The 21,808-nt window shown below is 44.1% G+C and overlaps 1 protein-coding gene across 1 annotated transcript in view; it reads right to left on the bottom strand.

The window, feature by feature from the left end:
* Positions 1-207: 207 nt before the first annotated feature.
* The window catches only part of LOC307133475 (interferon-induced very large GTPase 1), a gene marked incomplete at both ends in the record, with an annotated part of 35,104 nt that continues 13,503 nt past the window's right edge, over positions 208-21,808 (bottom strand). The window contains one exon of the mRNA XM_079828557.1: positions 208-4,892. Coding sequence (XP_079684683.1) covers positions 208-4,892 — 4,685 coding nt within the window. The remainder of the gene's footprint in view (positions 4,893-21,808) is intronic.

The raw sequence follows: 21,808 nt of genomic DNA, 5'->3' as shown, positions 1-21,808 counted from the left end.
TTTGTTCAAAGCTCTATTCCTGATTCCAAAATCAGGATTATTTCTTCATTGGTTGTCATTCAGCAAGCACTAGATCTAAACAAAAAAAGGCTGTAGATACGATATTTGACATCCCCATAAACCAAGGACTTTACTTACAGGCTCAATTGCCTGGTCAAAATTTGAGTACATCTCCAGTTCACATGTACTTGTGTAATTATTGATATTTTATTTTTTTGAGTATTTGTATGTATTTTTCAAGCATTTATATGCCTGATGTTCAGAGATGTAAAACCAATCATAAGGTATGTCTGCTGGTTTAACATTGTATCGTTCAGCAAATTGAGCATTGTACTTAGCAAAGATGTACTTCCAGAAGTCAGTGGCTTCACTACCAGTCTCAGGCTGTATCTTCCAGTCTGGATAGAATTGCCTGTATTCCTTATATGGATGCCACTGATGTCCCGTGTTTTCACAGCGGAATTCCCCTGCACTAGCAACAAGAGATGAGCATATGTCAGGGACTAGTTTTCCTTCTGGAATCCACCTAAAGTTACCAATGCCTTGTGGCCGATGAGCAGATGCAAAATGTTCAGAATGGTCATTTCCTCCAGCTTCACATGGTGCTTTGCAGAATGGACACTTTTTCCCACAGCCAAACACTCTGCTGAAGAGCACCTCTTGAGGTCTGTTCTGTGACAGTCTGTTGAGCTTATCCCTGACATCGCCTTCTCTACATAACTGACCTGCTAAGCTTTGATGCAGTTTGTCTATTGATGATTTAAGACAACCTGCAAACTCAGCAGGGTTAGAGTTGTTTAAAGCCAGAGTAGCAGTGAGGGTGTCAATTGGTATGACCAGCTCTTTATCAAGACGTGCAAAGACATAAGTCACAAAACTGTGGATGTTTGTTACCACTCGAACTTCATTGCTACAGCGAATATCTGTTTGTTTCTGTGCTCTTACAGCTTCCTTGAGTTTATTGATGATTGTGTTCAAATGCTTCATTTCTAACTTTAGAAAAGTGTCTTCCTTTGAAAAATGTTCAATGATCTTCTCTGAAATCCACTCAGTTACAAACTTCTCATAGTTCTCCACATACTCCAAAATAAGGTTGAAATCTTTATCCTGAAGCAGCTGTTTTAGAAGTGAAAACTGGAAAAATGACCGTGTGCCAAAATCAAAACCTCTCTCGCCTGTCAACATTTCATCCACAATGTCAGGTCCAAGACGTTTCTGGATGTATTCCATCACAGCAGGGCCAAAGCATTGCATGGCACACGTCTCTGCCTTCTTCTGACACTGGTCTCGTTGGTAGTAGAGGTCTTTAAAGTCAGCTAACCACTGCTCTTTGAACCTTTCAAGAGATGTCAAAGGATCGGTTTTCTGTATGTAGTCGTCATGCATTTTCTGGAAAGCTCTTGCTGCATTCCCACAAATGTGGATCTTGAGAGATGCTTCAATTTCAGGACTTATTTGTAGATCCTTGCAGCTTTCCAAATTTTTGTCAATGTAGCACAATAGCCCTTGTATGTCAGCGCTAATGTAGTCTGAGTTTGCTCCTGTCTTACAAGTAATGAATTCTCCACTTTTATGCATTATTCTTTCACATGCCATTTGTATTAAATTGTTTCTTTTATCCCTCTGCTCGAGTGGTAGAGAATGTGTGAATATTTGAATTATATTCCGCGTTTCAGCTTTTGCAAAAAAGGGTCCAATCCCGCACTGATCAAGACTGGTGATATTTAAAAGCATCTCACGTACGGCTCCCCCTTTCATTTCCAAGTTATTGTGTAAAAGTCTCTTGGTTTCCTTCACCACATCTTGCCTTGGTAGAGCTGTGAAGGAATACTGCCTCACAGTGCCATCCCACATTTTTTTAAATTCCCCATCTAGCTCACTTTCAGAGAGACTTTTTCTTCTCTTCCTGAAGACGCTGATCAAATTGTGCACTTTTTCTTTCATGGTTTCCCTATGCTTTTGTTTTATAAGTTCCACCTTTTCAATTCCCTTCTGTATCAAAACAGCATTCTCCAGTTTGTTATTTAGAAACATCTCAGTCTCCCTTCGAAGACCCCGCACACTATTTAAAAAGTCCTCCTTTTGATTTTCCACCAGGTGCACATTTTCCTCATCGCTTTCATAGTATTGCTGAATTTTATCAAAAAGGATTTTCTCCTCTTTGTCAAGCTCAGCAGCAGCTTCATATTTTAAGTCAACCAATGTGTCATCAATGTTAAGTGCATCCATTGACTGCACTGACATTGTACCCATGTTAGTGATTTTGGTTTCAGATTTTGTGTACCAGCCAATCATGTGCTTCTTGAAGGCCCATTCCCAAGTGTTAAACTCCACACAAAGTTTGGAGTACGCTTCAGCGACGAGGCTGTTGCGAAAACTGAAAATAAAGTTTTCAAACTGGACAGCCTTCCAGAGACTTTGTATCCATTCTTCAAATGCCATGAAATCCTGTGCTTGGACTTTTGTTGCCTTGAAAACCTCAAGTATGCCATCCTTAAAGTTATTCACCTCCTCACTGTAACCGGTATTGACAGGTGCCATTGGGGGAGTTCCAAGCCACAATCCAGGTATGTACCAGTTGTTTCCATCAATGTTATACTCTAGAATGTCTGTAAATTTCTTGTTGTTGCCTCTTTTCTCCATTTTAGCAGCTGCTTGTGTCATTTCATCTAGTTGTTTCAAGATAATCTTTCTCTCTCTCAAAGTCTTTTCACGCACACCAACATCTGCTGTGTTTTGATGCACAAAATGACAACAGGGCCTTTTCCCCACCTCTTTCATCCGTAGAAAGGCATGGACGACGATTTGCAAAATGTCTTTCATTTCTGTAGCATTTTCCATGGCAATGTTGACAATAGTGATGTCGCTCAGTCCAACAACCAGGGTTGCAAGTTCATTATCGTGCTCATAACTATCAGCTTGCTTTGCTAGGTCTGGAGATTTTAACCCCTCAGTGTCAATCACAAGGATATAGTCACACTGAAGCTCTGCTCTGAATTCCTCAGATACGCCTATTAGAAGCATGAAGGCACCTCTTGTGCATCTTCCACTGCTAACAGCAAACTGAATTCCAAACATTGTGTTGAGGAGAGTAGACTTGCCAGTGCTTTGGACTCCTAAAACTGTTACAACTCGTATCCTGTTGTGAGGTGCTGTCAGGTTGTTAAGTGCCGTAAGAACATCTCTAATCCACGTCAGTGGAATGTTTGATGCCTCTCCATCAATAAGTTCTAGAGGAAACCCAGTCAGCATCAATTGTGCACATATTTCTGGCAATTTCTTCAGGTTACTGTACTTCCAGTTTCCTTGGAAGTGAGCTGACTCATAAAGTTGACTCAACTCTCTCATGAAGTGTTGGACTCCTAAAGAGCTGCTGGCAATCTGATTATCCAGATCTCTGAGACGTTCTTTATCCTCTGTGTGATTCCTACATCCATCCCTATACTGCTCCTTAAGCTTTGACAGATGCTTTCTTGTTAGACTGTCCAAAGTTATTTTCATCCATTTGAGAAAATATTGCTGCTCATTCAGGGAGTAGCTCAGGCCAGAGATGAATTGATTTAATGTTTCTCTCATGTTGTTGCTTTCTTGTTCCATTCTTAGATTCCGAATTTCATTTTTAAGTTCACTCTTGTAGTGCTCAATGTTTTGTTTTCTTACCTTTTTAAGGCGACACATTTCCTTCTCCAGTTTGGATAACTCTTTCCATGGTTTCGCTTGCAAAGGCAGTTCCTTCGTTTTGTATTCTGGTATATTTGTGATGTCTTGTGTGATCAGGTCTGCCCTTTCCTTTGCTTTTTGACAAATGGTATTGTTTTCATCTACAAGAATCCCCAAATCTGGTGCAATCTTTGACATATTTTCGATGCTCACTTTTGTAGAATCTTCAAGTATTTCAGCAATAGTCTTCTGTAGTTTAACAACAAATTCAGCATCATTCATCTTCCTATCCTTGTGGATTGTTGAGTATGTTTTGAGCTTCATCTGTGCCAGTCTTTGTCTCAAATTGTCTCTTGATGCTGGACCATCTGTGGTGCAAACCAGAACCAATTTTGATCTGTATTGCAGGGAATCCAGATATTTCTGGTTTGAGTCTAAATCATCACAGAACAGAAAAACTGCAGAGGATGTTTCACTCAAGAAGGTGAATTGAGCCTCAAATTCATAAATGTCCCCACGGAGATTAGCTACGGCTACTGGTTCTTTAAATTTGTCAATTTTTCTCTTTCCCCCAGGGAGATACCAGCTCATTTCAACAAGACCATTACAGAGCTTTTTATTAATGTTCCCATTTTCCAGTTTCCTGTGAACAAAAGTGTCATGATGATGCTGATTGTTGCTGAGGAGTTTGTTCAGAAATTCAGACTTGGATAAGCTGCTTTTTCCTAGTCTGACGAAAGAGATCAGGGGCAAATCAGTTTGTACGATGCTGTTTTCCTCTAAAGCAACTTCTCCCAAAGAATGGGATCTGAACTGTTTTGTTATGTCCCTCAAGGCCCAAAGCATCAGAGTGCACTCCTTCGTGTCACAGTTTGGCAGCAGCAAAGGCACAGAGAACTGACACATTGACAATTTTAGAGCCATTTCTTGCTGGAGGAAAGGATCAGCACAGTGGAACAGAGCTGTGATCAAATCTAGCGGATTTATGCCCCTCTGATCTTCATAAATATCCGTTTCCTCCATGATTTTGTTGGTTTCCTGTTTTATTAGTCTGGCTGATGAATTGACCATCATGAGCTTTCTGAGGAACAACCATGGCAAAGATCTAAGACTATGTTCAGTTTGGTCCTCATCAGACGGTTTCCTTAATTCCAACACAGACTGTAAAGTCAGTTTATCCCTCAGGTGGTTTTGTAGTCCCAATTCCATTAATACAGATTCCATATTTATATCTGCAATGCAATGTTATATATGTGTTTTATATGTACTATATATGTACAGTTATTTATGCTTCAACTCATGATTGTGTGAAATTATTCGCTCGATGGTGTTTTAAGCCCCCAACGTCGTCTTCAAGGCAGCGCTGCATGGAAGGCACTCCCCGCCCCCTACAGTTTCAGCCAATCACAGCACTAAGTTGGTAAGGTAAGTTGCACAGAGCAATATTATAAGATCTGAATTTATAATGAAATGTTATATTTAAAAAAAAAAATGACTATGCTTTGAAATATAGCCAACACTAGCTGCAAGGGATTTCTTTGCTGAACAGACAGCTCAGCTATCTAGCTAAATGCAAACAGATTGCAATGGTAGATTTTAGCTAACTGTTTTTAACCAAGGTTAGCTCAAATGCAGTCAACCTGTTCAAATAGCTGGCAGTGGTGAACATTCAATTTCATTTGGCAAGTAGCCTACTACTTACTCATCCGTGCAGGACCGAGTTTACTTAGTAATGGCTCAGCAGTTAGCGCTAGCTATCTTCCAGGCAGCCAGTTCATTTTTTGGGTGGTCATAAGACTGAGTAGTGCTATGTAGTTAGGGGGGCAGTCTATGTCTCCCAGTCTGCTTATACAGCTACAAGACAACCTAGTTTTAAATGAGCTGGCCAAAGGCATGGTTGAGTGGGTGTCTTTACAAAACTCCTTTTGGCATTCAGTTGTTGCTAAATAAGTTTTAAGACATGCTTGGACAGCTCTTGTAATACTTGGTAGCTCAAAGGCAGCAGTTTGTTGTTAGATAACTGGAAGGCATCCAGGGTAATACTGGCTTACTCCGAGGCAGCCTGTTGAAATTTAGATAACTCCAAGGCAGCGGAGGTGATGTTTTAATACTGGGTAACTCAAAGGGTGCCATTTATTGCTAGATAAATGGAAGGCATCCAGGGTAATACTGGCTTACTCTGAGGCAGCCTGTTGAAATTTAGGTAACTCCAAGGCAGCTGAGGTGATGTTTTAATACTAGGTAACTCAAAGGGAGCCATTTATTGCTAGATAACTGGAAAGCATCCAGGATAGAGCTAGGCACAGGCCGACTGACTTCTAAGCAGCTTTGTAATACTGGCTTACTCTGAGGCAGCCTTTTGAAATTTAGATAACTCCAAGGCAGCTGAGGTGATGTTTTAACAGCGGGTAACTCAAAGTGAGCCGTTTATTGCTAGATAACTGGAAGGCATCCAGGGTAATACTGGCTTACTCCGAGGCAGCCTGTTGAAATGTAGATAACTCCAAGGCAGCTGAGGTGATGTTTTTAACACTGGGTAACTCAAAGGGAGCCATTTATTGCTAGATAACTGGAAGGCATCCAGGGTAATACTGGCTTACTCTGAGGCAGCCTGTTGAAATTTAGGTAACTCCAAGGCAGCTGAGGTGATGTTTTAATACTAGGTAACTCAAAGGGAGCCATTTATTGCTAGATAACTGGAAGGCATCCAGGGTAATACTGGCTTACTCTGAGGCAGCCTGTTGAAATTTAGATAACTCTAAGGCAGCTGATGTAATGCTTTAACTCTGGGTAACTCAAAGGGAGCCATTTATTGCTAGATAACTGGAAAGCATCCAGGATAGAGCTGGGCACAGACAGACTGACTTCTAAGCAGCTTTGTAATACTGGCTTACTCTGAGGCAGCCTTTTGAAATTTAGATAACTCCAAGGCAGCTGAGGTGATGTTTTAATACTAGGTAACTCAAAGGGAGCCATTTATTGCTAGATAACTGGAAGGCATCCAGGGTAATACTGGCTTACTCTGAGGCAGCCTGTTGAAATTTAGATAACTCTAAGGCAGCTGAGGTAATGCTTTAACTCTGGGTAACTCAAAGGGAGCCATTTATTGCTAGATAACTGGAAAGCATCCAGGATAGAGCTGGGCACAGACAGACTGACTTCTAAGCAGCTTTGTAATACTGGCTTACTCTGAGTCAGACTGTTGAAATTGAGATACCTCCAAGTAGTGCTGGGCGGTATACCGGTTCATACCGAATACCGGTATTTATTTTTGTTATGATATGAATTTTGATGATACCGCGATACCGGTATATGTCGCTAAACAACGTTCGGAACGCGGCGCAGCGCGTCATTGTTTGAGAGGGGACCGATTTCACTGTTGCACTGTACTGGTGAGAGCAGTCAGAAGAACACAGCTGAGATCGCATCTAAAGCCTATGGCTGAATCCGAATCTGAAACCCCCGTTCACTATTCCCTACGTTATCACATTATTTGAAGGAGTGAATGAAAACGAGTGCGTGAAGTCGGACAACCGTTGTGTGTACATCGGCTGTACACTCGTTATTGCGGTGTGATGTGGGATAGACTGAGTGCACTCAATAACGTCCAATGGTTTCGGACACCACTACAAAGCGCTGTCCCCTCCAAATAATGCCCTATTTGAAGTTATAGGGGGCTATTTCTGATTCAGCCCTTGATTATAGCGGAGAAACTACACGCGGCGCGCGCGAGAGAGCAGTTTCTGCGCGGAGCGCCGTGATGAGATCATATTGCACATATATAGACCGTTGCGAGCGCGTTTAAGTTTTTAATGGACATATTTCATATACTCTAGTGCTCTGAACAAGTACCAGAAGCGTGTATGCGCACATATTTCATCACATCTTCTTCAAATTAAATGTGCACTGATTTGGCTACACTGAACCATATGATCACGACCACTATGACACGATCGATTATTCTGCTATACAAAAGACAATGAATGATGCAAGTTAATAAATAAACTGACAATTCAAAGAAGAATGGGCAAAAAAGTAACTGCTTTATTCTTTCTGTTAAACTGATGTGTGTCATTTGTTCAGAGAGTGCTCTTAAATGTATTGCAAATATCCGCGTTTCTCCCTCGTTTTGTCAGTTTGTTGTTATATAGGGTTAGATTTTTAAAATGCTTAAGGTGCCCTCAACTCTGTTTTTTTTCCTATCCGTGGTCATATTTTAATATTCATGTGCCTGTAATGAGTGTGTTGCAGGTCTATGTTTTATTGTCTCTCCATAGCATAATTTTGTGGGGCTTTGCAAACCTGTATTAACTCTAGTGTGGAGTTTTTCTACAATATTCACCCGTCATGACAGTAAAATAGGGCATTCCAGTCAATCTACTGAAGTATTTACTCTCTCAATCAGTAGAAAATGTGGTTAACACCCGGTCATGCATAGGGGAACAATAAACACCGTCATATACCGTGAAACCGATATAATTTAGAAAAATACCGTGATATACATTTTCGGTCATACCGCCCAGCACTACCTCCAAGGCAGCTAAGGTGATGTTTTAACACTGGGTAACTCAAAGGCTGCCATGTATTGCTAGATAACTGGAAGGCATCCAGGATAGTGGTGAGCAGTGAAGTTATGTTGGCAGGTATTAATTTTAAACTTAACTGTGGATATTAAGCATATGGTTTACTAGTAACGGGGCTCACCGTTAACGCGAGCTAACTTCCAGTCAGCCAATTCATTTTTTGAGCGGTTGGGAGAGCAACTGAGTAGTGCTATGTAGCTCGGCAGTAGCCTGTATGTTTCCCTGTCTGCTTATTTGAACAAGTACGACACAACCTAGCTTTAAGTGAGGTGCACATGGTATGAGGCATAGTTGAGTGGTTGTCTTTCAGAATGTTTACATGCTAACTGGTAAGCAGTGGCATCCTTTAGGATATCTACTAGACATCTGGACATGGTAACCGGGAGGCACCTTGAGTAGGTTATAGATAGACTAAGTGGGTTAAGACGGACTAACTTCTAGGCAGCTTTATAATACTGGCTACCTCAGAGGCAGCCTGTTGACTTGTAGATTTTTTCAATGCAGTTTGGTTGATGTTGTCACACTGGGTAACTCACAAACATTGTTGTTGATAGATAAATGGAAGGCACCTAGACGTAGGTAGCTCCTTTACTTTGTACCTACCAGGTAACCATTGGTTGTGAGATAACTGGAAGGTACCCAGACATAAGTAGTTAACTTCCAAGCAGCTTTGTAATCCTGGCTAACTCTGAGGCAGCCTGTTGAATTGGCAGTTCAAGGCAGTTGAGGAGATGTTGTCACACTGAGTTACTCACAGACATCCAGTTGTTGCTAGATAGCTGTAAGACACCTTGACATAAGTAGGTTAAGACCGGCTGACTTCCACGCAGCTTTGCAACGCTGGCTACCTCTGAGGCAGCCTGTTGAATTTCAGATAACTATAAAACCTTGGGCAAGTTCCAAGTTACTCACACCCAGTGTTGCAAAGTAGATCATTTTTAATCAGGATAGCACAAGAAAAATATGTGGTCATTTGAATACCTTTAAGGGACTGACGAATTAGATTAGGAGTTGACTTCTTGGTTGCTTTACAATACTGGTTGCTAATAGTTGACAAGATATGGAGGTATGCGTACGTGTGCTATGTATAATTGTCTGTTGTATTTTCCTCCTCTTTAGAGAATGGAGACATATTGGAGAAAGTCCATTGAGGATGGTCTTAGGAAAGAAAGAGATCCGAGAATACAGCGCACAATAGAAAATGTTGGGACTGTTCCAGATGACCTTTTCATGAGGAACCACCTGGATGGCCTACATGAGAATGGAAAAGGGAGATTCTGCTATATGAAGACCAGGAAAAATGTAATCCAGTGGAGGTGTGAGCGGTCAAACAATCAAACAGGTTCTTCGGCTGGTGACCCTGAGACGACAAGGGCAAATTCCTGTCCGGCATATGTGAGGCAGATGTCTGAGCATAGTGGCCATGACCTAACTAACAGAAAAGAAAACAGAAAGAACCGCATAGACAAGGACTTGGTTGAATTCATTCATAGTAGTATTTCGCAAGGGCTCTCAAATAGTGCCATTCTTTTAAAATGCATTGACTGGTCTCAGAGCCGGGGAAAAACAGACTTTATGGACAGGACATTCTTTGTCTCTCCAGAGGACATAACACAAATTAGAGCCAGCTTCAATAAATACATCAGAATGGACGGAAATGACAGTGTATCTGTTGAAAAACTAATCCAGTCTGAATTGAAAGACAGTATTTTACTTTTTCAACCACTCTCACATAGTGAGGATAAGCCCCTGATGATTGTCTACAGTTCCACATGGCAGCTGGAGCAGCTTAAAAAATTTGGGGGACAAATGTTGTTTTTGGATGCTACCTACAAAAGTATCACTCAATATGGATTTGCCTTTTATGCAGTCATGGTGAAGAATGAAGAAGGTAAAGGAGTACCTGTGTCATTTTTTATTTTGAGTGAAGAGACGACATCTACTCTAGAAGCTTGCCTTAAGACACTAAAAGAGGCAGCAGATGACCTCACACCAAGGTATTTCATGTTTAATGGTTCTAGTTGGTTGGGTTTCAGTCTGAACTTTCTTTACCACCTTTTATGATAATTCTATGAACTTAACACTTCATATTCCAAGTTCAACAAGTTACATTTCCATTCCTAGATGTGTTATGGTTGACAAGGACCAGAAAGAAATCAAGGCAATAAAGACTGTCTTCCCGCATGCCTCTGTGTTGCTTTGCTGGTTTCATGTCCTCCAAGTAAGCATAACTTATAGGAGTAATGCAGATGTGTTAACCTTAAAAAAAATATATTGCCGTTTTCAAGATTTCAAAGATTACTTCCTACATTCATAGTAGGATTTGTAAAAAGATCTAAAGAGTCATCAGTGTCATTGTTAATTTTGTTGAATAAAGGCAATCCATCGTTGGCTTGTCAAGCAAGATGGAGGCCATGTCCAGGATCCAGCTGTGAGAAACATCATTATTGAAGGAGTATGTTCACTGAAGCAATGCCGTACAGTTAAGTGTTCTTCCTTCTGAAACTTCACCATGATAAACAGGATTGTGCTCACATAAAATGTCCTGTCAGCCATTATCCAGTCAAGGCCACTAGGAATTGAGCAGGAATTTGTCAGTTTAACAGTAGGTTGAGTTCATACTCCTTCCTTCTGATGGGCTGTATTTGTGTGCAGAGTAAGAAGATGGAGTAAGGGGGAATTGAGTTGGGGGGGGGGGGGGGGGGGGGGGGGTCATAATTATAAAAATGTCTAATCATTGTCCTAATTTCACCTACATTTCTAGGAGAAAGAATTTCACCAGACAGCTTCTACGGTCCTTAAAAATATTCACAAAGTAACAGGGTCAGACAGAGTGCTGAACTACCTGAAGGACAACTGGATACAGTGTGGTGCCATGTGGTCCAATTTTGGCCGGATGTTTTTCCACCACCAGAGTGAAACAAATAATGTTGTGGAGAGGTGAGCAAATATTTTAATGTGCCTAAATACAACAACAAATTCAAGGGGGAACTGCTCTTGAAAAGTTTTATGATTTAAGGATATTCAGAAGTTATTAAATCAGTGTCTACAAGCAATTTGACACTGTATAATCCAAAAGTTAATACAGATATCTCCACTTTTAAAGGTTCTTCTTCGGGATCAAGTACAACTTTCTTGGGGGATATTGTAACAAGAGGTTGGATGACTTGTTACTTATCCTTTATAACCATGTTGTGAAATACTACTGGTAAGTCTCTATATCCATACGTTTATGTGGGTTCTTGATTCAAATATATAGTGACTGTAAACAGAATGAATACTAACACTGAAGAACATTAACAAGTTGAAGGTCATTAAAAAGTACATATTTAGAATAGTCAGAATTTGTGTAGGTTGGTGATTAGTCTAAATCTATGAAACACTGGCTACCTATTGATTCTAAACCCTTATGTCTTTAGCCATCTGGATGAGCTTAAACTTGCTGGCCGAGTCCCATCCCAAGTGTCACATCCCAGCAACAGTGATAAAGCAGCTGAGAGGATGAGGGCTCAAGAACTTGATCAAAATGTCACTCATCTGTCTGGAGGAATCTTTCGTGTCCCCTCAGAAAATAAACCTGGTATTTTTTATGAGGTTGATTTGCTGCACTGTTTGTGCCAATGTCCAGTCAATGGACAGGGTCAAAAGTGCAAGCATTTAGCATTAGCTCAAGAAGTAGCAAAGGATAAGGTGGACATAGTTGCGCTGCGACGACAAAAAGCAGAGGTGTTAAGTGCAACCCAGCAATTCTTGATTGATGTGAACACTATTGTGGTCCACTATAATGACCACGTGGGCATAGTCTTTGTTTCTAAACAACAGTGCTCTTGTTTAACCAACAGTTTGGGTGAATTATGTGTGTGTTTGTTGGTGGCAAATAAAGTCTATGAAAGTCAGACAGTCAGAAGTGAAATCAATGATGAGACAGAGCACATTCCTTCAGACGATACACTGCCACAATTGGACAGCACAGACATAGCACAGCCACAACACACAGACACAGCACAGCCACAGCACTGTATCCGGAAAATGCTCAAAGATTTGAGTAGTTGGTGTGACAGCGAAAGTTATAATCATTCATTGGCCCTATATGACAACATTAAAGCAGCTCACCGGCTTGCCTTTGGTAGGTTCCAAACACAAAGCAAAAAGAGAAACATAGAAAGGCTACATAAATACAGGAAAGCAATTGAACTCAAAAAAAGGACATTTGCAAGTGCACACAAATGCACAAACAATCCAGAAAAAGAAATCCACACTGTAAATAAGGACAGGGCTTTTAAGCCTAAAGGTACAAAAAGAAAAAGGGGTCGCAAGCTCTGAACTCTGCTCAGAGTGGAGATACATAGGGGGATTAGGGTTAAGGGTGGGGAATATGTTTATGTTTATATTATTGTTGTTTTTGTTTGTTTGTGTTCAAATTTCTTAACAGATGCTTTTATTGCATATTTGTAATATGTTTTACTTGAGATCCCAAAGACATGAGGGACAAGTTACCTTCATTCAGTTTCCTTTGAAATATGAGCTTGTCTTGTAATGTGCTTGAACCCATAAAAAATTATGATCTTTCATAGCTCATATATGTCTCCTGTTTTTTGTTTGGTGTTTTTTTTATACAGCATCCTCCGCATATATGCTCAATAAAGCCTGAACCTCGTCGTCGGTCCATCGGTCGAATTCTTGGTTGAACTCCATTGTTGCAAAAAAAATATTTACTGAACGCAGAACCCACCTCGCAAAAGAAAAAAAAAAATGCTGCGACAGCTCAACCAATCATCATGTTAAGCGCCCAAGTCCCACCCCCGAAAGTTCCCGAACTTTTAAAAAGTACCACCTCGCAAGCAGGGCCATTTGGAGGGGGAAATATTTACCCGGAACTTCATTTAGACCCTGGTTCCTGCGGTCAAAACACACCGAGTTCCACCCCAAAGTTCCTAGTTCCGGGGGAAAGTTCCTGCGGTGGATCTTGTTTGGCCAGGGCTCATTGGTGTCCGAGGCTAGTGTGTTGATACGAACTGCCCTAGTTAAAGGATAAATGAAAAACACACACACACTGACTGAAGATGTCAATAACTCTTTATAAAACCATTAATCTTACATAAAAGAATAACTGAAAATGTGCAAAAATGTATCAAATTGTGCAAAAATGTGGAGGCGGGAGGGGGGGATTATGACTGCATTTTTTTTATGTTGTCATCTATGCATTTTGACAAAATCTCCACCACAACATCAATCATTCCTGGCCCCAGACCATGGCTCAAGTTGTGGAAGTCCTGGCCATTCCTCTGGACCTCCCGAGCCAAATTTTGCAACTGGTATCTGGAGAGAGACATTACATTTTCTCAGTATATAGCTTTATCTGTGCATTTATATCAACATAGTGAAGCTTCTAACCTATTGTAATTGACATTACATTACAAGACTGACAGAGCTTAAAGCAAGAAATAATTCTGAAATAATTAATCAAAATGTCATTATATATGACTTTATACTATCTATGAAATGTTGAGCATACTGGCCCACACTTGAATTCAGGCACAGTGCCTTTAAGCCCTGCAAATAAAATTGTAGTATCCCTGTCTGAGCACACAGATGTATAAAGTAATATATATATATATATATATATATATATATATATATATATATATATATATATATATATATATATATATATATATATATATATATATATATATATTGTGCAACTGCTTACTTTAACTCTGTCGCTTTCCCAATTGCCACAATTGGGTCAGTGGCCATCGGCATGGTCACTGCCTCAAAGTTAATGCCCTTGGCTGCAAGAACACCGACCGACTGGCAAAGGTCCTTTGCTTCCCCTTGATTAAAAAAAACGTAAAACAGAAAATAAATGTGAATAGAATGAACACAGCCTTCGATACACTGTTGTGTCAAAGTGCATTAATTTCCAACTTCATAGGAACATAACCAACTTTGCAACCAAATTTAATGTTAAACTGTTAATAATTGAACTGTACCCTCTGTAAGTCTGGTGCACAATGATGTCACCTGGGTGACAGGTCCCGGGACCACTCCCACCTTCTCCAGCTCCTCCTTCAGGTTCCTTTTTTCATTTTTTTTAATTCTGAGGAGTGATGTCAGTGTATTGACGGACATCATCTCTGGAGGAGCAGTCCTCCTCTTCACCTCCTCCACAGATACAGGGTACCTTTGTCAGACATATTAAAAAACAGGCCATTGAGAGATGAGTAAATCTAAGAAATGAAAATGATAGATGCTGTTGCAAACTTGTGATTGGCAATCATTGTCGGGCTGTTCTAGAAAATTACAGACATTCTAATTTTCCTATGAAAGCCCAGAACGGTATGTGTTGTTTCTATCAAGCTCCATTTGTCTGTGCCATAGTTAACTTTAACCCTATTAACTTTCCTGTCATCATCATACCAGACAGATGCTAGATGCTATTTTGTTGTTATGAAACAAGATGTGATTAAAAAAAATATCTGCTCCTAAGAAGAAACATATTAAGCCTAAATGTTTATCTCTAAAACATAACTCTTACCTGTGTGCACGGTGACCAGAGCACACCTTTAGGAGGCTTGGCACACATCGAAAAGCCTGGGTGTCCTCGGGGTCCTGGGGGTCTTCAGGGTCTTGTGCAACCTGGGGATCTGGTTCAGGGTCTTGTGCGCCCTGGGGATCTGATTCGGGGTCTTGTGCAACCTGGGGATCTGGTTCGGGGTCTTGTGCTCCCTGGGGATCTGGTTCAGGGTCTTGTGCACCCTGGGGTTTTGGTTCAGGGTTTTGTGCATCCTGGGGTTCTGGTTTGGGGTCTTGTGCGTCCTGGGGATCTGGTTCGGGGTCTTGTGCAACCTGGGGATCTGGTTTGGGGTCTTGACCGTCCTGAGGTTCTGGTTCGGGGTCTTGTGCAACCTGGGGATCATCACAGTGGTCTTGGAGCAGGTGACCAGATGGTCCTGGGGTGTCCTTGGAGACAGGGGGCTGTCCTTGGAGGCCCAGTGGGCTGGTAACCAGAGGCGATCTATGAAATATTTGGATTCTAGACCGTTTTGCAGGCCCTTGAAAGAAAAAAAAAAGAAAAAAAGAAACAAAAGATGAATAGCTGGAAGTGACTAGTTAATAATAATACTAATAATTAATAATTTGTTACATTTATATTGTGCTTTTTCTGGGTCCTCAAAGTGCTTTACATTTAGAAGGGGGGAATCTCCTCAACCACCACCAATGTGCAGCATCCACCTGGATGATGCAACGGCAGCCATATTGCGCCAGAACGCTCACCACACACCAGCCGATTGGTGGAGAGGAGACAGAGTGATTAAGCCAATCAGGAGAGGGTGATGATTAGGAGGCCATGATGGACAGAGGCCAATTAGTCCAGTTACACCCCTACTCTTTTTTTTCCCGAAGGACAACCTGGGATTTTTAGCGAACACAGAGAGTCAGGACCTCGGTTTAACGTCTCATCCGAAAGACGGTGCTTGTTACAGTATTTTGTCCCAATCACTATAATGGGGGGTTAGGACCCACACAGACCACAGGGTGAGCACCCCCTGCTGGCCTCACTAACACCTCTACCAGCAGCTACCTAGTTTTCCCAGTTGGTACTGACCAGGCTCAGCCCTGCTTAGCTTCAGTGGGAAACCAGTCTTGGTCTACAGGGTGATATGGCTGCTGGTAGGGGTAGGAGTTGATAAAAAATTTGTAAAAGTATGGATAGATGGATGGACAAAAATGATAGATGAATGGATGAATTAAACGATGAGTGAGAGAATGAATTGTAAAATAGTGAGTTAGATTAATTTACAGTGTTTCCATCAATGAAAAATCTAAAAGTTGAAGAAGAACACGCCCCTTACCCCGTGAGCGAGCTGTTTGCATTAATAAGCAGAATTGCTTACTTACTACCATTTGAATCTTGCTGTTCCTTGCTTTTGCTGAAGGACATTACAAGGTATGGTTTAGTACATTTCAGTCATTAAATGTAAGGGAAAATTAATAGACATTTATGGTATGCAAATACTGAAGAATAATGCATCATGAAAAAATGGGTGTACATTTTCTCCCCATAAACACAATGGGACTTTACAAATGGTAAATTTATAGTGCAATTTAGAATGACCCTAAAATGTATTCAGGTTTACCCTTACCTCGTGTGAACACAGGCATCTTTTCCAAAAAAGAGACCTACATAAAAAGAGAGACAACACAGTAGGTTAAGCAGGGTATACAGTTAAATATAAAATCATTCAAATGATGTAGCTACCTCCCAGTTATGTCAATGGAAGACAATTATTTAAAATTCCTTGCAGTTATCTAAAATTAACAAGTGGATGAAGCTAGTTTTAGAAAGCAGCAGAAGTCAGTTTGTGTGTCTACATGCCTCCCAGTTATCTAATAACTGGATTAGAGTTACTTAGCAAAATACATCTACTATTCAACACCCTGCCTCATAGGCAACCAGCACAGTCAGTCTGTCTGTGCCTAGCTCTATCCTGGATGCCTTCCAGTTATTTAGCAATAAATGGCACCCTTTGAGTTACCCAGTGTTAAAACATAACTTCAGCTGCCTTGGAGTTACCTACATTTCAACAGGCTGCCTCAGAGTAAGCCAGTATTACCCTGGATGCCTTCCAGTTATCTAGCAATAAATGGCTCCCTTTGAGTTACCCAGTGTTAAAACATCACCTCAGCTGCCTCGGAGTTACCTACATTTCAAAAGGCTGCCTCAGAGCAAGCCAGTATTACAAAGCTGCTTAGAAGTCAGTCGGCCTGTGCCTAGTTCTATCCTGGATGCCTTCCAGTTATCTAGCAATAAATGGCAGCCTTTGAGTTACCCAGTGTTAAAACATCACCTCAGCTGCCTTGGAGTTATTTAAATTTCAAAAGGCTGCCTCAGAGTAAGCCAGTATTACCCTGGATGCCTTCCAGTTATCTAGCAATAAACGGCTGCCTTTGAGTTACCCAGTGTTAAAACATCACCTCAGCTGCCTTGGAGTTATCTAAATTTCAACAAGCTGCCTCGGAGTAAGCCAGTATTACCCTGGATGCCTTCCATTTATCTAGCAATAAATGGCTCCCTTTGAGTTACCTAGTATTAAAACATCACCTCAGCTGCCTTGGAGTTATCTAAATTTCAACAGGCTGCCTCAGAGTAAGCCAGTATTACCCTGGATGCCTTTCAGTTATCTAGCAATAAACGGCTCCCTTTGAGTTACCCAGTGTTAAAACATCACCTCTGCTGCCTTGGAGTTATCTAAATTTTAACAGGCAGCCTTGGAGTAAGCCAGTATTACCCTGGATGCCTTTCAGTTATCTAGCAATAAACGGCTCCCTTTGAGTTACCCAGTGTTAAAACATCACCTCTGCTGCCTTGGAGTTATCTAAATTTTAACAGGCAGCCTCAGAGTAAGCCAGTATTACCCTGGATGCTTTCCAGTTATCTAGCAATAAATGGCAGCCTTTGAGTTACCCAGTGTTAAAACATCACCTCAGCTGCCTTGGAGCTATCTAAATTTTAACAGGCAGCCTCAGAGTAAGCCAGTATTACCCTGGATGCCTTCCAGTTATCTAGCAATAAACGGCTCCCTTTGAGTTACCCAGTGTTAAAACATCACCTCAGCTGCCTTGGAGATATCTAAATTTCAACAGGCTGCCTCGGAGTAAGCCAGTATTACCCTGGATGCCTTCCAGTTATCTAGCAATAAATGGCTCCCTTTGAGTTACCCAGTGTTAAAACATCACCTCAGCTGCCTTGGAGCTATCTAAATTTTAACAGGCAGCCTCAGAGTAAGCCAGTATTACCCTGGATGCCTTCCAGTTATCTAGCAATAAATGGCTCCCTTTGAGTTACCCAGTGTTAAAACATCACCTCAGCTGCCTTGGAGTTATCTAAATTTCAAAAGGCTGCCTCAGAGTATGCCAGTATTACAAAGCTGCTTAGAAGTCAGTATGTCTGTGCCTAGCTCTATCCTGGATGCCTTCCAGTTATCTAGAAATAAATGGCTGCCTTTGAGTTACCCAGTGTTAAAACATCACCTCAGCTGCCTTGGAGTTATCTAAATTTCAAAAGACTGCCTCAGAGTAAGCCAGTATTACAAAGCTGCTTAGAAGTCAGTCGGCCTGTGCCTAGCTCTATCCTGGATGCCTTCCATTTATCTAGCAATAAATGGCACCCTTTGAGTTACCCAGTGTTAAAACATCACCTCCGCTGCCTTGGAGTTATCTAAATTTCAACAGGCTGCCTCGGAGTAAGCCAGTATTACCCTGGATGCCTTCCAGTTATCTAACAACAAACTGCTGCCTTTGAGCTACCAAGTATTACAAGAGCTGTCCAAGCATGTCTTAAAACTTATTTAGCAACAACTGGATGCCAAAAGGAGTTTTGTAAAGACACCCACTCAACCATGCCTTTGGCCAGCTCACTTAAAACTAGGTTGTCTTGTAGCTGTATTGTCACGAACGCTATGGTGAAAAAAGGGGTGAGGACTCAAATGCAGGTGAACATGAATTTTATTAACCAAAGAAACATAAACACAAAACAAAAACCCACTATGGGGTAAAAATCAAACATCAAACAGAGACAAACCAGGGACCGAGATCAGGGACAAGAATCAGGAACCAGAATACCTCCACACGTAACATAGACAACATAACCGCACAGGACTGAAAATGGAAGGAGACTAAATAGCAGACAAACAAGGCAGGTAACAAGGGACAACAGGTGGAGCAAATTAACTAATAATCAGATAACGAGGAGTGGGGTCAAGACAGATGACAGGCGCACACAGGACAGAAATAAACCAAAACACCATGTGCTACACAGGACAAGACAGACATGTGACACTACCCCCTCTCCAAGGAGCGGCTTCCAGACGCTCCATCAGAACCCAAAGAGGGACAGACCAGGGCGGGACGGGAGGGACAGACGGCCGGCCCGCAGAGTTCAGGCGGCCGGGGAGGCGGCCCACAGAGTTCAGGCGGCCGGGGAGGCGGCCCACAGAGTTCAGGCGGCCGGGGAGGCGGGCCGCAGCGTTCAGGCGGCCGGGGAGGCGGCCCGCAGAGTTCAGGCGGCCGGGGAGGCGGCCTGCAGCGTTCAGGCGGCCTGGGAGGCGGCCCGCAGAGTTCAGGCGGCCCGCAGAGTTCAGGCGGCCGGGGAGGCGGCCCACAGGGTTCAGGCGGCCGGGGAGGCGGCCCACAGGGTTCAGGCGGCCCGCAGATTTCAGGCGGCCGGGGAGGCGGCCCGCAGGGTTCAGGCGGCCGGGGAGACGGGCCGCAGAGTTCAGGCGGCCGGGGAGACGGCCCACAGGGTTCAGGCGGCCGGGGAGGCGGCCCACAGGGTTCAGGCGGCCGGGGAGGCGGCCCGCAGAGTTCAGGCGGCCCGCAGAGTTCAGGCGGCCGGGGAGGCGGCCCGCAGAGTTCAGGCGGCCCGCAGAGTTCAGGCGGCCCGCAGAGTTCAGGCGGCCCGCAGAGTTCAGGCGGCCCGCAGAGTTCAGGCGGCCCGCAGAGTTCAGGCGGCCGGGGAGACGGCCCGCAGAGTTCAGGCGGCCGGGGAGGCGGCCCGCAGAGTTCAGGCGGCCCGCAGAGTTCAGGCGGCCCGCAGAGTTCAGGCGGCCCGCAGAGTTCAGGCGGCCGGGGAGGCGGCCCGCAGAGTTCAGGCGGCCCGCAGAGTTCAGGCGGCCCGCAGAGTTCAGGCGGCCCGCAGAGTTCAGGCGGCCGGGGAGACGGCCCGCAGAGTTCAGGCGGCCGGGGAGGCGGCCCGCAGAGTTCAGGCGGCCCGCAGAGTTCAGGCGGCCCGCAGAGTTCAGGCGGCCCGCAGAGTTCAGGCGGCCCGCAGAGTTCAGGCGGCCGGGGAGACGGCCCGCACAGTTCAGGCGGCCGGGGAGGCGGCCCGCAGAGTTCAGGCGGCCCGCAGAGTTCAGGCGGCCGGGGAGACGGCCCGCAGAGTTCAGGTGGCCGGGGGGGCTCGGGCAGAGCAGGGCGCCTGGGCGGCTCGGACAGAGCAGGACGCCGGGTCGGCACGGGCAGAGCAGGGCGCCGGGTCGGAGCGGGCAGAGCAGGGCGCCGGGTCGGAGAGGGCAGAGCAAGGCGCCGGGTCGGAGAGGGCAGAGCAGGGCGCCGGGTCGGAGAGGGCAGAGCAGGGCGCCGGGTCGGAGCGGGCAGAGCAGGGCGCCGGGTCGGAGCGGGCAGAGCAGGGTGCCGGGTCGGAGCGGGCAGAGCAGGGCGTCGGGTCGGCGCGGGCAGAGCAGGGTGTCTGGGCGGCGCAGACAGAGCAGGGCGCCGGGTCGGCGTGGGTGGAACACGGACCACCAGAACAGCCTTCCTCCTCCGTTTCGGAACAGGGACCACCGGAACATGGAGCACCGAAACACGGACCACCGGAATAAGGTCCACCGGACCACGATCCACCGGACCTGGGACCACCGGAACATGACCCACCGGACCTGGGACCACCGGACCACGATCCACCGGACCACGATCCACCGGAACTGGGACCACTGGAACAGGCATGGAGGGAGCCTTTCTCCTCCTCCTCCTCCGTTTTGGGACCACCGAAACAGGGACCACCGGAACAGGGACCACCGGAACAGGGACCAGTGGAACAGGGACCAGCGGAACAGGGACCAGCGGAACAGGGACCACCGGAACTGGGACAATGGTCATTGGAGGGCTGGGGTCAAGATAGTCTATGAACTCCCAGAAGCCAAAAACCCCCATCCTCCCCATCTCCTCCGGAGTGAGGGGCATGTCCAGACAAAGATTAAAAACCTCCTTGGTCTCTGCCTCACTAAGGTCCAAGTGATCGATCTCAATGAGGAAGACCCGAGCAAACCTTCTCACATCAGCTCCCTGCTGACGTAGATAACGGGAGTTCACATACCACATAGCCTCTAGGTGGGTGACAGGTTCCATGGAGAGAAACAGAAAAAAGGGCAAAAAACAACTGCTGAGTCCTCTACTGGCGGTTATGTTCTGTCACGAACGCTATGGTGAAAAAAGGGGTGAGGACTCAAATGCAGGTGAACATGAATTTTATTAACCAAAGAAACATAAACACAAAACAAAAACCCACTATGGGGTAAAAATCAAACATCAAACAGAGACAAACCAGGGACCGAGATCAGGGACAAGAATCAGGAACCAGAATACCTCCACACGTAACATAGACAACATAACCGCACAGGACTGAAAATGGAAGGAGACTAAATAGCAGACAAACAAGGCAGGTAACAAGGGACAACAGGTGGAGCAAATTAACTAATAATCAGATAACGAGGAGTGGGGTCAAGACAGATGACAGGCGCACACAGGACAGAAATAAACCAAAACACCATGTGCTACACAGGACAAGACAGACATGTGACATGTATAAGCAGACTGGGAGACATAGACTGCCCCCTAACTACATAGCACTACTCAGTCTTATGACCACCCAAAAAATGAACTGGCTGCCTGGAAGATAGCTAGCGCTAACTGCTGAGCCATTACTAAGTAAACTCGGTCCTGCAAGGATAAGTAAGTAGTAGGCTACTTGCCAAATGAAATTGAATGTTCACCACTGCCAG

This window comes from Gobio gobio (genome assembly GCF_949357685.1).
Source record: "Gobio gobio genome assembly, chromosome: 11".
Taxonomy (NCBI): domain Eukaryota; kingdom Metazoa; phylum Chordata; class Actinopteri; order Cypriniformes; family Gobionidae; genus Gobio; species Gobio gobio.
This window is presented reverse-complemented; position numbering and strand designations above follow the sequence as displayed.